The sequence below is a fragment of the Gallus gallus genome, chromosome 26 (assembly GCF_016699485.2).
Source record: "Gallus gallus isolate bGalGal1 chromosome 26, bGalGal1.mat.broiler.GRCg7b, whole genome shotgun sequence".
Taxonomy (NCBI): domain Eukaryota; kingdom Metazoa; phylum Chordata; class Aves; order Galliformes; family Phasianidae; genus Gallus; species Gallus gallus.
Window position 1 is genome coordinate 3,533,530 of NC_052557.1, and position 16,059 is coordinate 3,549,588.

Consider the following 16,059-nt stretch of genomic DNA (forward strand, 5'->3'; position numbering starts at 1 on the left):
TGCCTTGGGAAGGGGTGGGGAGGCTTCTGCAGAGCTCGTGGCCAATGCAAAGCGTTTGCACCAGGCCAGGGAGCAGCCGGGCACCTCCAGCAGCCAGAGTGAGCTGCAGTGAGCGACCTGCTAGGGAAATACAGCAACCTGCTAGGGAAACCGAGCACCCGCTCCTTTGAAGTTAATGAATCGTGAAAGCCTTTGAAAGCAGAGCTTTGTTTATTTACTCCCGGCATCTCATGCCGACGAGGCACACACACATCCCAAGCGCACCGCTAATTTGAGTGAAAGATCAAATGTGAGGCTCCTGCAGCCGCTGGGACAGCGAGGGCAGCCCCGGCCCCTCCATGGGGCACTGCCCAACACGGGCAAATGGGAGAGAGCCCAACGCAGAGCCGGAGCAGCTGAAGCGACACCTGGGGCTGCCAACCGGATCGTGCCAAGGAAAGCATCAGCAGAAGGAATCAGGCTGACGGAGATGTTTTGCACGTCAGACGTAAAGCACTGTGAATCAGGACCCAAAGGCACTGCCCAGCACCTACACTCAGCCCCGAGCCCCCAGCAGACACCCAGCATCCCCCTTGCCTGTGTCTCCTGCCCAGCCCTGAGCTCTGCCCAGCGCCACAGCACAGCCAAACAACCCCAGGGCTGCGGCAGCCGGCACCCTGCTCTGCCCTTCCCACAGCAGCAGGATGCGGTGAGCTCCATCTCTTCTCTTTGAGTGAGAACAATCCACGGAACAGCAACAGCACCGACAACTCAGCCTGGCTCTGCCGGACGGCGCTGGGGCAGCCCAGGGGCAGACAGAGTCCTGCAGCAGCCCCGTCCCCGCTCCGAGCAGCGGTGCCCCAACGCGCTGCCTGCTGATGGGGCTCCCGCACGAACGCCCAACCTCCCACAATAGCCTATAAATACCGGCCTTTTCAGCGCAATAGCTTCGTGAACAAGCTGTAATGCAATATTTCACTGAGGCTCTCAGACAAAAGGACGGCACCCCACCGGCTCTCGCTTTCTGCTGCTGCAGTTTTCAGAAGTATAATTGGATTATAACCAAGCGCGAGGCTCTAGCCCCAGTTTCTCCCAGGCCAGCGAAGTCGCTGTCTGATCTCTAACAACGGGAGTCGGAAGGAAGGAGCAGAAAGCTCGCTGGGCAGAGGGGAGGGGAGGCTGAGGGCTCCGGCACTGCCGAAAGCCCTTCAGCAGACACCGAGATTTGCGGTCCCAGCAAATAATAATTAGGCGTACTGGGAAGAGCCACCAACGAGAGAGAGGCGACCCACTTAAGGCCGATGCCTTCACCGTCAGGGCGTGGGAGGGCTGGCGGGCAGGGCTCACAGGGAAAGGGGAGCTCCAAGGTGAGGCAGCCGCACCGCACACCTCCCCCGCGCGGTGGCTGCGGAGCAGAGCTCCGCTGGGCGCCCGCAGCCCGGCCCGGCCCGGAGGAGCGCAGCCCGCAGCCCGAGCCGCGGAAAGGCGCGGGCGGAGCGCGGCGGTTTGGCACCCTGCAGTGACACCTGGCGGGGGCGAGCGCGGAGGAGCCGGCGGCGGCCCCGAGCGTCCCGAGCTGCGCCCCTTCGCCGGCGGACCCCGACGGGGCGGCCGCGGAACGGCGGATCCATCGCTGCGGGACCGCGGCGGAGGGCGCGGCGGCCGGAGCTGCCCCGCGGGGCGGTGGGCAGGAGCCCGGAGGGGGCCGTCTGACGTGCCCTTGGGGAAATGGGGGTCGGTCCGGCCAGAGCCGCGGCTCCGCGCTTCTGACTCTGCCCAATGAGAGCCCGGAGCACGGAGGGAGCTGTCAATATTTGGCCACAGCCCCCGCGCCGCTATCCCCAGTGTGTCCTCGCCCTCCGCACAAGGACCTCTATGGCCCGGCCCGGCCCCGCCGCACGCCGCGCTCCGCTCGGGGGGCGCCGGCCCCGCTGAGCGCCCGGGACCCCCGGAGCCCCTCCGCCGCCCCCCGCGCGGCAGCATGCGCCTGGGAGCGGGGGCCCAGCCGGGGCTCGCTCAGCCGCGCGGAGCCTGGAGCCGCGAAGGAGGGCAGTGACGGGCACGGCTCGGCGCCCGCACCGCCCTCACCCGAGGGAAGCGCGGGCAGGACCCCGTCCCGGCTCATTTCTCCGTCTGGACCGCGCCCCGGAGAGATATGCTCAGTCCAAACCGCCTGGCAGCGTCTCCTGGGATTGCCGTGGCCCCCGGGCGTGCGGAGTGCGGAGCGTTCCCTCGGACGGCGGGCGCGGCCCCGCGGATTTGCCTTCCCTTCGTGCTCATCCTGCTCGCCCTGACGCCCCGCGCCGACTCCTCGTGGTGGTGAGTGCCCGCGCCTCGACGGCTCCGCGGCGGCGATTCCCTACCGGGGAGCGCGGGGGACGGGGGGGGGGAACGCGTCGGGGTTGCGGAACGGTCGGGGATCGGACGTCCGACGTGCGGCGCCGGGCAGAGCGGCTCTGCGAGTCCCGGTTCCTGCGGGCGCACCCCGGATCCGAGCGGAGCCCCTCGCAAAGCCGCTCCGTACCTCCCATGGATCGGGGCCGGGCACAATCGGGGCCGCTCGGACCGGGACCCGCCGGGAGCCGAGCACCGAGCCCGGCCTTCTGCGGGGAAGGAGAGGGATGAGTGCCCTCGGCACGGACCGGGGCTGAGCGGCAGGCAGAGCCGGAGCCCCGCTATTAACCCTCTGCAATTCTGGGATCGCGATCCATCTCCCAAACGTCTCCGGACTGCTCTGTTATCCCCCACGCTCCGCGATCGCTTCTCAGCCGCTCCCAAATTACCGCTCTCCCTCGTTTGAGTAAAATACGGCTCTGCGACAGCCAGAGGTGATGCCGTAGAAAACGCTGAGAGCCGCGGCAGAGCCAGCCGGCCTCCCCAAAATTAATCTGACCTCGTAACAATTAAAATCCGTGCATGCAACACGAGAGTCAGTAGGAAAACAGGGAAGGTGAAGATTTCAAGTGAGCCCACACGGCTTCAGTAGCTCAGAAACGCCCGAGTAAAACTGATTGCTGCGCATGAGTTCTCAGTGTCCCATCCTGTAACAGTGCTCACTAACCTTATGGAAAACCCCCATTTACGCACCATCACCATCAGCACACTGCAGTGGCTGAAGCTGAATTTAATCGAACTTAATCCATCTGACACTGATGGGGATGAGTGGCACTCCAGAGGTGGTAGTGCAGCGCTGGGATAACTGTGCAGCCCCGCTGAGAGCTCAGGTCCTCCTGGTGCTCCGGCACAGCCGTGCGTGGCACAGCAGCAGCTCTGAGCGCTCCGGACAGGAGGGGGAAAGGGAAGGGAGCAGTGATCATAGGGACAGGAGTAGGGATAGTATCCTGAGGGACACAATGCCCGCAGTGCCCAGAGGAGACCTGCAGCTCCATGAGCCCACAGGGGTCTGAAAGCACCGGGTGAGGAAGTGAGCCAGCAGTGGTGAGGCTCAGGTCGATGCACGCATGGCCTGGCTCCCAGCCGCCTGATCGGCCCCCACCCATCGCAGCAGGCAAAGACAGGACAACATCTGTGCAGAAGGTGATGGTGCTGCTATGCTAAAAGCAGAGGCAGTTTCGGGGCCGCAGAGAAGTTGGAGAATTCCATGCCCTTTCCAAGGAGGCAGGGGAAGGGGAAGGTTTGCTGGAGCTGGGGGTGGGCACACGGGGTAATGCTGCTGGAAGGAAGGGGTTATAAGACACGTTATGGCTCACAGCATCTCCCAGAGATGAGCAGTTCTGTTAATGCACTCGGATACCTCTGATGACTCAAAATCCTTCCCTTAGGAACAGCGTGAAAAACATCAGTTTTCCTTGCTTTCACTCCCCACTTCTCCCCAAAGTGACTGCAGTGCATTGGTGGCCCTAATTCCAAATGCATGGCTCATCCCAACAAACGGGAGCAAAACCAGCCACAGCGAGCCTCAATGGCTGCATTCTCTGGAGGCCACTGGATCTGCTCTCACAGCATTTTGTGCCCTCAGCTCTGAGGCAGAGAGGAGCGGGATAAGTGCTGGGAAATGGGCAGAGCTCAGCAAGCAGAGCCCCACACGCTGTGCCACGGCGGGGCTGAGCACACTGCTTTCAGCCTCTCTCATAGAGCAGAATTGGCCCCAGGGTCCATAACATGCCTTAAAAAAAAAAAAATCAAAGGAAACCTAAACCAAATTGGTTGCACTCAGAAGTTCACTGATTGCACTTTCTCTTCCATAGAGCAGAACATTCCTAAGGAAAACCTCCACCAGCACAAACGCTGCTCCGCTCTTCGTGTCAGCTCTGATAAAGCAGCGCCTTTAGCTGAGGTTGTGCTCCACTGAAAGCGGGTTCAAGCAGCTGTGGTTCGGGAAAAAGTTATGCAGTGATTTCCATGGGTTTCCAAGCACATCTTTAGCACTACTGATATTACAGTAAATACATTTGGTGATGCATCATCGTTCCTTATTTTTATTATTATTGCCAAATTCTTCTAGGGATTCACACACAATAAACTTGTGGAAATAGAGGAAATGCTTCTCATTTTCGGAGTCAACTTTTAAAGTAGATTAATAGGAAAAACTGGGCCGCTTCTGATCGGGGAACATGGAAAGGAAATATCAACCAAATGTTTCTTCTAAACAACTGCAAATTATTAATTTCGGGTGACGTCAGGCGCGGTCCCACTGCCGTGCAGAGCTCCAGGAACCGGGGAGCTCCGGGTGAGGGGTCCGGGGCTGAATGCTGATGGGGTGCGGGTGCTGGGGAGGAGCAGCGGGTGCTGCCAGGACCACCAGCGGGTGTGGGACGGCGCGGGTCGGGCAGCAGCACCCGAACTATAAAGCTCCCAAACTATGACACATCACTTAGCAACAAAATACCGCCTGAAACACAGACAGAAATTAAAAAGGAATGCAATGGGAAAATCCCTAAATCCCGTTTACACTCAAGTGCGCCCAGGCAGGGCGAGCGCAGCGCCCGCGGCGCAGGAGGGACCGTACCATGAGCCCAGCGGTGCTGCAGAGCCCCGAGAACGGCCTCCAAAATTCCTTGTAAAGATTGGGAAGATTAGGCCAACGTTGCTTATAAACACGAACCGTGCAGTAAACAAACGCCGTGTAAATAACCCAGTAGGGTTTGTTCGCGACTGAGAGCTCCGCCGAGCGCGCTGGTGTGGAAAGCCATTGTGGACTGAAGGTTTGGTTAAAGGCAAATGTACACAGACCGCGCGCACACCCCACCCTCACACGTACCCGCAGCCCCACGCGCATCCCCCACTGCCGCGCCACGCCAAGTCCTCGTCAGCTAACTTGTTTATTGCTAACCACAGCCCTTGGAAAGTACGAATACTCGATTTCATCTGGCACTGGAGCAGATGGGAGGCATCAGGCTCTCAACGAGATAAAGCAAATCTGGGGAAAGCAGAGCCGTGTGGGCTCGCGCTGGGGTCAAGCAGTGTGCGGGGTCTGACTGCACGCAGTGCCCCCAGGCTGGGACCTACGGCACACTGGGATGCTCCATCCCATTGGGTGGCCACTGCCGCTCTTCAGCTCTGTGCGCACACTGGGAAGGGCTCATGAGCAGGGAAACACAACGTGAGGGTAAATCATGGAGCAGGAGCATGCCCTGTGGTCAGGCTGAGCAGGTGCTCAACCTTTTGGGGCACTGCTCACGGGGACACCGCAGCAGTTACTGCTGCTTCCATCCCACACCGGTGCTGAGTCCTGGTCTGGGTGCACTGGGTGTGCACAGAGAGCGGTGGAGAAGTCGAGCTACTTGCACACGTGGCTCTGGGATATCAGAGAGGGGCTCACTTGAGCAGGCATCGCATTGAGGTGTGTGGGAGGGGAAATAGCATCGATAGGAATGTCTGAAATTAAGCCAAGGGAAGGACAGCTGTGTGAGCCTCCGCAGTGCACAACCCATTGGGGTGTGCGTGCTGCTGCTCCCAGTCAGACCCCAGCAGCCCAGTGTGCCCAGTGCACTGCAGGCAGGGCAGTGCTGGGGGCTGAGGGACCCCACGCTGCTCCCCACAATGTGCTCTGCGTGCAATAGGGCAGTGACCCACACATCCCTGTCCCCACGTGCTCCATCCCCAGCCATCCAGGGAGCCCTTTCCTTGAAACATCAGTCCTAAAGTAGCATCGGAGGGATGGAGAACAAACTGCGCCCTCAGGGCAGTCCTGGCGCTGTGCTGGGAGCGTTTGGGAACAGATGGGTTCTCTCAGTCGCTCCACTCAGTTATAATAACCCTAATTGTGTTTCATAGTTCATTTTTCATTAGGGTCACTTTCACCTATAGGAAGTGTCTCTTAAAAAAGAGAGACAACAGAAAAAATCCTTCTGCTCTCCCATGCTCGTTGGCCGGGTCGCTCGGAGCGCCTCACCCGGCATTATGATATTAGAAATTACTCAAGTGAGACTAACGCTCTCAGCACACAGAGCAGTGGCTCTAAGTGAGGAAATTAGGACTATTAATCACTCCAAGGCGCTAACAATTCCAGCAGGCCAGGATGGCCCCATTCCCAGCGGGGCTTAATAAAATACTCAGGGCTTATAATAATAAAATAATATCTCAAATGTCTATAGCACCTTGCAACCCAAAGCGTGGTGCCATTGGCTATAAATTGTCCCCGCATCGCCGTGCAGAGCTGAGGAAGGAGAGCGCAGCCTCTGCAGGAACTATGCAAAGCACTCGAGGAGCGGGATGCTGCCAGGCCCTCTGGAATTTGCTCTTTGTCAGATAAAGGGGCAGGGATGCTGGATCCGATCCTATCGGAAGAGGTGTCTCCAATATCCGCCGGGGGCTGTCGGCCTCCCACCAAAATGCAGATTCCGTATCCTCTCGGTGGGAAGGAAGAGAACAGAAGCTGCAGGGATGAGCTCAGAGCTGCCCAAAGCTCCAGGTGGGATCGGGTCTGTTCTACTGCAGGCCAAAACATTGGGCACCCCACTTTAACCTCTGGTGCCAACCTCAGCTGCTATCGATCTGATTTAGAATTGTGCCTTCAATGGTATTGGTGCAACCCTGCTTTCCCCACAGTGGGAGCTTGCATTTCTTGCTAAATAGCTCAGCAGCAGGGGGCTGCTGCCAAAAGCACAGCTAGCAATCAAGAAAGGGACTCTGGAACACCACGAGAGCTGCTCCTGGGGACACCGCGTGGCACATCCCAGAGCCCATAGCCAACGCACGGCGGCACAGACACCCCCTGAACCCATGGGGAGAGCAGAAGCGGGCAGAACCCTGAGCTGCTGAGCAGCCTCGACCAGGGGCAGAGATGCAACGTGGGCCACTCAGCTCTGCAAGAGCCCCCTGAGGAGCAGGGAGCAATGGGGCAGCCGGGCGTGCAGTCCCAGGAGCGCAGCTCAGCACAGGGCGTGCGTGGGGAGGGGGTTAGCACAACTGCGTGCTGCCAAGTACATAGACGCGTCTGCCTCTGATTTGCATGTTTATCTTAGAAGCAATTTAGGTTTCTCCTTGTTTACAAGAGGAGAAGTCAGCAGACTCTTAAAGCAAGAAAAACAACTGGGAGCCAACATGTGACAGTTGTCTCCTGTTCCCCACGCATGGCGCAGCCGGCGCGCGCAGCCTGTTGGGAAAGAGCATCGGCCGCACGGCTGGATGGCCCCAAGCAGCAGAGAGCAGACAGTGGCAAGCTGAGACCGCTTCCCCTCCCTGACACCCGGGCTCTGGAAGTGCTTACCTGAAGAACACAAAGCCGTTGGTCTGTGCTGGTGCTGCGTGAGGTGTTCCTCATGGGAAGAGAGGATGAGAAGTGGAGGTGCGGCAGGAGGAGCACGGCGCTGCTCACCCATCTCCCTGCAGTGCTGCAAGCTGAACCCCAAGAGGAAACAGGAACAGAACCAGTGAAATCCACAACAGCACAGAGCTCTGCAGGCACTGCTCAGAAGACCCAGAGGCACACCTGCAGCTCCCAGCGGGCAGGGCAAGGCTCGTTACCCACCTGCATGCAATTAGCAGTCCCACCCTCCTGGCTGTAGGTACCCCTCCATCACCGGTGTCCTTGGCACTGGGTGTCCAGGACTGTGCTGTCCCCAGGGATGGAGGGGCACTGTGCTCTCACAGGTGCTTCTGACATTGTGGTGTTTTTTTCCTGCTGTATAAATGTGGATGCCCCATTTCTTCGACTTCATTTCTAAAAAATGGAGCAGCTCGTGCTGCTGAAGCAACTGGGAGCTTCTCAGAGCACCCTTCTATTTCCTATTTCAGTGCTTTCAAAACATCACAGCGTTTCAGCGGTAAGATCAGAAGGGATGCTTTCACCAATCCAAAACAAATGTTTGGGTTTTTTTCCCCTCTCAAAATCCTGCTTGGCAGGAGATTTCCCAGCGTTCTCCATCTCGCCCCATTTCATTGAACCAGACCCCACTGGAGCCGCTCTCAGGCAGCAGAGGCGTGGGCTGCTGCTGAGGTCTTCCCATGCACAGAGCAGATTTTGTCCCATTGTGCCACGGCAGTTCCAGATGCAGTGTCAGTGCATGATCACGGTGTAGGGCTGCGGGTACCAGAGCTCATCAGCAGCGCTGGGGATGCTCCCACCGGGCACAGCAGCACGGTGCTGCTGCAGGCAGGCGTCCTGCCCTGCTCCTCTGCTCCCATCTTCTCCATTTTTCTCTGATGCAGACGTTTAGCAGGAGCATTAAGAAGTAATTAGCTGCGAGTGACAATGAGAGCACACAGCGTTCATCCTGCCAAGAGGTTTCCTTTGCTCTGGGGGTGCTGCTGCCCTCCTGCTCTGTGCCACCACCAGCGAGCGGTGCTGCAGGGTCACAGTGCCCGTGGGCCCCAGTGCTGCAGAGCCGTGGGGAGCCACGTCTGTTGTCCTCAGCTCCAGCCTGAGATGACCTCGTGCTTCTGCCAGCATTTAAACAAAATACTGTAAAAAAAAAAAAGAAAGGGGGAAAAGATCCCATTGCTTTCTTTGCTCGCTGGGCTTTCCTTAGCCTGGGAGCTATCTCTGAAGCTGATGGAAGTGATAGAGCATGGCCAGAGAGAGAGAGAGAAAGACAATGACATATTGCCCAAGTTTATTGCTTTTTAGTGTGATTAAAGGGAGGGTCTTATTTCCAGTCTGGGGGTTTGAAACATTTGAATCCCACCCAAACCTCTTCCCTTGCAGCCAGAATCACAGCTCCGTGGTATGTGGCAAAAATCACTCCCCGGCGCAGAGCAGCCTGCTGCTGGCAGAGCATGCATGGGATGGGGATGGAAAATTCCACCATGTCTCCATTGTCCACACAGGCCTGAGGGCTGCTGGGTGCAGGAAGAGCCAGGATCCCCCCGGTTGGTGGGGAAAGCTGCCCACTGCACACCAAGCACGGTTGTGCATTGTGCTGCTGTATGGAGCTGCTGCCCGCTCCCAGCAATGCACGGAGGTGCAGACAGCGTGCACACAGGACAGACAGCACAGCACAGCCCCAGCTGTCTGTCTTCAGGGCATGATCTTAAACATGGCTTGGTGCTAGCAGCATGAGCAAGGCCTGCAGCAGCAAGTGAAGCTCACATCTCCTCCTCTTCCACCTGAGCTGCATTGGTGCCTGTGCCGCACAGCAGCAGGGATGGGGCCCAGAGGTGCACCTCCAGGCACCTCCACACCATTCCCTTCTCCCTGCAGGTACATCGGGGCGCTGGGGGCGAGGGTCATCTGCGACAACATCCCGGGGCTGGTGAACAAGCAGAGGCAGCTGTGCCAGAGGTACCCCGACATCATGCAGTCCGTCGGGGAGGGAGCCAAGGAGTGGATCCGTGAGTGCCAGTACCAATTCCGTCACCACCGCTGGAACTGCAGCACCCTGGACCGGGACCACACCGTCTTCGGGAGGGTGATGCTGCGAAGTAGGTGCTGCTGTGTGCCCGTGTTGTGCTCCGATGCAGGGGTGTGGGTTGGGATGGGGGAGGGAGAGAACGGTTCTTCACATCCTCCCCCTGCATAAACAAGAAAGCAACGACAAAAAAAAGAGCTGGGAAGATCGTAGATCATAGATCATAAAAGCAGAGTCCTGAGAAACTGTTATAATTAGAGTGTGGCTTTTGCTTGCAGAAAGAGCTGTAGGTGAGGTGCATGCATTCTTTGTGGAAAAATATAAAATGGAGAAAAACCACCTTTTCCCCCTTAAAATTACGTTTTGATGGGGTAAAAATACAGATTAGCTGTGCTGTGGATACTGTGGCAGAAAGAAACCTGCACACTGAGTGGTGCGGGGAGAAAAGGGACCCAAGAGGGATCTGCACCCAGCTCCCAGTGCCCCTGGGGGAGTCCCAGCTCCCACCATGCCCCACTGCTCTGCTGGGAGCATCGCTGCTGCTGTGCCCCGTGGCTTTGGTTACTGCTTGGGAGAGCTTTGCCTTCCCCGTAAATTAATCAAGCAGTAATGGGCGCACACCACTGCTTTTGTAATAGCTGCACCAGAGGAGATGGAGCGGGGGGAGCACTGGGGGAGAAGGGGGAAGGAGGAGACACCTCCAGAGAACAGGCTCGTATGTAAACAGTAATGGGATATATAAATATTTGGAGAGCAGGGTTGGCCAGGAATCAGCAGTTCACGTGGGAACTCCCTGTTCCTCTCATGGCAAGGGAGGCAAGGCCGGGCTCGGGTGGCACCGCTGCTGCAGGCTCCAAGCTGGGGCTGCACCACGGGGGGGTCCTTCCCGGCACTGCGGGGAGCTCGGGGCGCATCGGCCATGATGAGACCTGCTGGGAGTGCTGGCAGGAGCCCATCTGCGGGGCATGTGGGCACACGTGGGATGGGGTTTGTGGATGCTGGGCAGCCTCAGGGCGGCCCAGGAGGAGCGCAGGAGGCTGCAAGCACTGGGGCACAGCGCTCAGCCCCAACGTCCCCCTGCATCCCAGCGTCACTGCGGCCCCATGTCCTGCCCCAGCCGATGAGCACAGGGGCTGATGAAAGCCCCTCGCCATACCCCATCCTGCCAGGCCCAGAGAGAGCTCAGTTCCCTTTGAAGTTGCTTTCAAAGGCTCTCCAAATGAAGACGAGCATGGTTTTGATTTGCAGCATCTTTTACAGCGTTATAAAACCAGCTGCGAACTCAAACCAGAGATATGGAGCGCTGGGGGGCACGCTGGGCTGCATGGGGAGCCCGGGGGGCCAGCAGGGCTCCCAAAACCCGGTTCCCCCCACCCCACACCCCCAGGCTGACCTGCAGCTCTGCACCCCCTCCTCATGCGGAGCTGCAGCCCGGTCTCAGCCCACTCCTCACCCCAGGCTCTGTGCCCGCAGGCAGCAGGGAGGCCGCCTTCGTCTACGCCATCTCCTCGGCCGGGGTGGTGTACGCCATCACGCGCGCCTGCAGCCAAGGGGAGCTGAAGGCCTGCGGCTGTGACCCACTGAAGCGCGGCCGGGCCAAGGATGAGCGCGGGGAGTTCGACTGGGGCGGCTGCAGCGACAACATCAACTACGGCATCCGCTTCGCCAAAGCCTTCGTGGATGCCAAGGAGAAGAAAGTGAAGGACGCGCGGGCGCTGATGAACCTGCACAACAACCGCTGCGGTAGGATGGTGAGTGCGGCTGGGACGCCTCCCAGGGCTGCCAGGGGTGTGTTTGTGGGGGCAGGGCAGGGTGCAGAGCTCCGCCATCCCGAGGAGAACCCATCCCTGGGGCTCCTTTCATAGGATCATAGAATGGCCTGGGTTGAAAAGGACCTCAAAGCTCATCTCGTTTCAACCCCTCTGCTACGCGCGGGGTTGCCAACCGCTAGACCAGCTGCCCAGAGCCACAGCCAGCCTGGCCTTGAATACATCCAGGATGGTCCCGCTGGTCGTGGCCTCCATTCCCAGTCCTGATGTGCTCCCATTCCTGCAGGCTGTGAAGCGCTTCCTGAAGCTGGAGTGCAAATGCCATGGGGTCAGCGGCTCCTGCACGCTAAGGACTTGTTGGCTGGCCATGTCGGATTTCCGGAAAACGGGGGATTACCTGCAGAAGAAATACAACGGGGCCATCCAGGTGATCATGAACCAGGACGGTACCGGCTTCACCGTGGCCAACAAGAACTTCAGGAAGCCCACGAAGACAGACCTGGTGTATTTTGAGAACTCACCTGACTACTGCGTGATGGACAAGTCAGCAGGTACGGCCAAAAGCTCTCATAAGCACCTACAGCAGCTCTCCCTGCCCCTCCCGATGGCCTGCAGCCCCCAGGGGTGCAGTGTGGCACAGCCCTATTGGGGTGCAGCTCTATGTCTCTTGGAGCATCCCTGGGGCCAGGATGCTCTGTGGGTGGGGAAGGAGCCCCCAGCAGCCTTGGTCCAAGGGGATCATGGCTTCCTCAATGGAGGCCAGGCACTGAGGGCAGCACGGAGACTCCTGCTGCTGCATGGCTCACCTGCAACAAAGCAGAGTAAGCACATGCACAGCAGCCTGCTCACAGCCCTCACGTTGTAACAGCACATCTGGGCACGCCACGTCAGAAACAATGATAAAACAGCCCCGCCTGAGGCCCCGAGGTTGTGGACGCGTGGGTGGGGGCCGCAGGGAGCTCTCAGCACTGCATGGGGGGGAACCGCCTGACCCACTGTCGTTTCCTCCCCTCCAGGCTCACTGGGCACCGCAGGGCGCGTGTGCAACAAGGTCTCCCGCGGCACGGATGGCTGCGAAGTGATGTGCTGCGGGCGGGGGTACGACACCACCCGCGTCACCCGCGTCACCAAGTGTGAGTGCAAGTTCCACTGGTGCTGCGCTGTGCGCTGCAAGGAGTGCGAGGACACTGTGGATGTGCACACGTGTAAAGCGCCCAAAAGGGCCGAGTGGTTGGACCAGACCTGAGGAGGCGAGTGGCACAGGGCAGAACCCGGCTGTAAAACCCCCCGAACCTTTTCCATTTTTAAACACCTGTGCCCCGTGGGGCCACTGCGTCCTGGGAGCTGTAGTTCGACTGCATGGCTTTTATTTAATTAATTAACTCTGCAAAGCACTACGAAAGGACTGCGTTTCCCAGGAGGTGCTGTGGACCCTTCTGTTTGCTCAGCAAAAACAGCCCCCCCCCCGTTCCCAGGAGGCAGCCAACCTCGCTTCAACTGTGAAACTTCTGCTACCGTCGTTCCCTTCGCAGAGGGGCAGTGCAACTGACACAGACGGAGGACTGACCATCGGGATGCAACGACGGAGCAACGCTGCCTCTTCCCAACTTTACATTGAAGTTTCACCAGCGAAAAGAAAAACACCCTACTGTTTCTGACTAATAAACTCTCGCAGACAGCATTCTTGCTTTTACCTTTCTGCAAGGCCAGGGGAAGGGTGTTGGAAAGTCTTCAGAAAGCTCCGTATCTCCGTGCTTCCCTCGAGCAGCCCTGGCACGCCGTCCCCACTGCACTACTGACACTCGCTGAGCAACTTCTGCACAGTCTCCTCCCTGTGTCCCAGCGAAGATGACAAGTGGAGTTGTGAACTGTCAGCTGAAGCCTGAACGACTGCAAAAAGACGAAGGCTACAGATGAAGGTTGGCCATGGAAGTTTGCAGACAGAGCGCTAGAGAAAGCAAATGAGATCTGTGAACTCACTGGTAGGTTCGGAAGTTGACGGATACAAGAGCATCTCTCTGTAAAACTCACCTGTATGTTGTGTATACTGCTTATTATTTTAAGTCAAAATTCATTATAAACCTATATTAGAAAATGATGTTCTTTGCTTTTTGAATTTCCGCATGCCCAGTTTTGTGCTTCCAACCCCGTGGGACGTGGCTGCAGCAGTCCCTCCTGCCCCAGGTCCCCCATCCCAGGGCACAGCCACCCCCTGTGCTCACCCCTCATCCCTCACAGCAGTGCCCTGGTGTCCAAATCCCATGGGGAATCCTCCCAGCAGCACTGTGCTCCAGGACACCCACTGGCAGAACGCTGGGTCAGGCAGGAGGCACCAGACCTGCTCCCACATCCTTCCCTTACAACACCCAAATTTTGGCTATCAGCTACAATTGCAGCTGGTGAGAGCAGGGCAGGGAGCAGCCAGGTAGTAAGTGGGTATGTTATGGGGATTAACCCCTCTCATCTCCAGAAATTCTCTCTATTTTTCCACCCCAACTTGCACAAGCACTGATAGAGATGCTTTATGCAGTACACAGATACCCATCACAGAAGTACCCAGTTTCACCAACCAACACAGGCAGCCTTAACGCACAAGTAAGAGCACTGAACCCATTAACTAAACTGATCCCCCCACCCAAAAACAGAAGAGTTACCTAAACCACTGCAATTCCTGAACATGTACTGGAGCTTCAGAAGCTCAGCATCCTGAACCAAAGCTGCAAGGAGCTCATGGTGGCAAGGTTTGGGACTGCAGCAACCCCGGAATGACTGCACAGCTGGAGCTGATGGCACAACCTGACCATAGCAAAGTGACCACAGCTCAGCTGCCCACTGCCAGGCACTGTGACCAAGTGAAACGCTGCCTGTTTTCCTCATATTGATCACCACTGAGCTGCAGGGCACGTAATGCAATTCTGTGCATGTCAGGAAATGCACGGTGTCTGCTTTTATGCATGCTACAAGCTTCCAACAACAGGAAGGAGGAGCCTGCAGTGACATCCAATTGTAAACATGTTTAACTCAGGTCTGATTTCACACCACTGCTGTCCAAGCAAGGTGTCTGACCTCTCCCAACACTGACAGGTTCCTCCTGGCAGCCTGCCTGGTTCCCTCTGTGCAACTCCAGTGTTCAAAGGGTCACAGCAGCAGGGTGGGATTAGAACAAAGATTGTTCTGCTTCTGAGCCATTCACCGGCCACTGCACGAAGAGTCACCTCTGAGCAAGGGTTCTGCCCAATGGCCCTAGAAAATGCTAGCATGAACACGGAGAGAAAGGCCCTTGGAGGACTGCTTTGATGGGAAGGGCTCAAAGACTTCACACAGCCCCCACAGGGGCAGCTGGGGGTACCTCACCCCAGGCAGGCTGTGAGGGGCAGAGATCCTGCAGGATGAGCGCCGAGGTGACCCATGAGATATTAAACCACTGTGAGGATTCCCCTGCCCAGCTGTGCTCCCTGCAGCACCAACCTGCCCAGCACCACCTCCCTTTGCAGTCCCACACCGACAGCACACGAGGGCCCCACTGCCTGTCCTCGGCACTGCAGAAGGACCGGGAGCAGCGGGTGAGGAGGCAGCCCAGCAGACCGAGCCCACGAGGCAGGAGGTCCTTCTGCAGAGGGCTACACGAGGCTGTGCTCTCCTCTTGTTTATTAACAAGTGATTAGCAGAAGCATGAAAAGCATGATGCCCGGGAGCCAGCAGTGCTGGTTAACAGAACTAAGCCCGGTGCTTGCACAGGAGGACGTCCCACTGCAGGCTGAATGGAAGTCAGAGTGCTGTGTGTCTTCTCACAGATGAGGCCTCCCGAAACTCCCCTTCAGTGCACTCATCTTCAGAAAGCAGATGTTTTCCATCTATAAAAGTTTATGAAGGCTGCAGTCTTGTCAGGGAATACTTGGTTTCACTCAAAGCCCCTCTTAAGTAATCTAAAGTGTATGGGGAGCCTTTTATGGAAGATCATGTTCTAATTATCCTCCAGTCAAAAGCATGGCTGAACTCACAAACAAGGAGCAGAACTAATTGCTAAATGAGCTTCTGAATAGATTACCTTCTCTGAAGAAGCTGGGCAGGATGCACAGGAGGAGGAGACATGCAAAACATGGGACCTGTACAAGCACAGGGCATTCTCTCTACCAAGCCACGTGCAAGTGAGAGAGGGCCTCAGCCCAGGCAACACCACGATATTTCTGGATGGGTGTACTGAACAGATGGATCAGATGTTGACCTATAACAGTCCAGACTGCATACACCGCTCGGTTACACCCCAGTCCTAAAAACCCTTGTCACAGCTGTAGATGCCTCTGTTCACCATCACACCCAAGCCTCTCCAGAAGGCAGTGCTCATGCACCTGTGCCAGTATGCTGAACAAGGGCTATCTCAACAGCCACACTGCTGTGACAGGTCCAAGTTTCAGGGACAGATGTATCAGGGCATTCTGACTAACATCTGCACAACCTGTCAAGGTCTGTGTGGGAGCCTTCCTATCCTTTCTTACTGAACACGAGTCATGAAGGGCTGCTCCAACTAGCAGCAGGGAATTACTGCTCTGAAATCACAG

General features: G+C 57.5%; 1 protein-coding gene and 1 long non-coding RNA gene across 2 annotated transcripts; one reads left to right on the forward strand and one right to left on the reverse strand.

Annotated features, from left to right (window-relative positions):
- The first annotated feature begins 927 nt into the window (after nt 1-927).
- Nucleotides 928-13,597, forward strand: WNT2B (Wnt family member 2B). The gene is made up of 5 exons (NM_204336.4): nt 928-2,298; nt 9,584-9,804; nt 11,205-11,482; nt 11,787-12,051; nt 12,517-13,597. The coding sequence occupies exons 1-5, from the start codon at nt 2,135-2,137 to the stop codon at nt 12,744-12,746; spliced, it is 1,158 nt and encodes a 385-aa protein (NP_989667.3). The 5' UTR covers nt 928-2,134; the 3' UTR covers nt 12,747-13,597.
- On the reverse strand, nt 8,980-13,536 carry LOC121107630. The gene is made up of 3 exons (XR_005841900.2): nt 13,195-13,536; nt 11,185-12,306; nt 8,980-9,894 (listed from the first exon to the last, which is right to left on the reverse strand). It is a non-coding gene; the product is annotated as an uncharacterized LOC121107630 (long non-coding RNA).
- Nucleotides 13,598-16,059: the final 2,462 nt, after the last annotated feature.

Excerpts from the sequence above, each read along its gene's own strand:
- WNT2B (NM_204336.4), top strand. The coding sequence starts at position 2,135 with ATGCTCAGTCCAAACCGCCTGGCAGCGTCTCCTGGGATTGCCGTGGCC. Across the intron at positions 2,299-9,583 it reads CGCGCCGACTCCTCGTGGTG|GTACATCGGGGCGCTGGGGG; the intron begins GTGAGTGCCCGC and ends TTCTCCCTGCAG. Across the intron at positions 12,052-12,516 it reads CGTGATGGACAAGTCAGCAG|GCTCACTGGGCACCGCAGGG; the intron begins GTACGGCCAAAA and ends CCTCCCCTCCAG.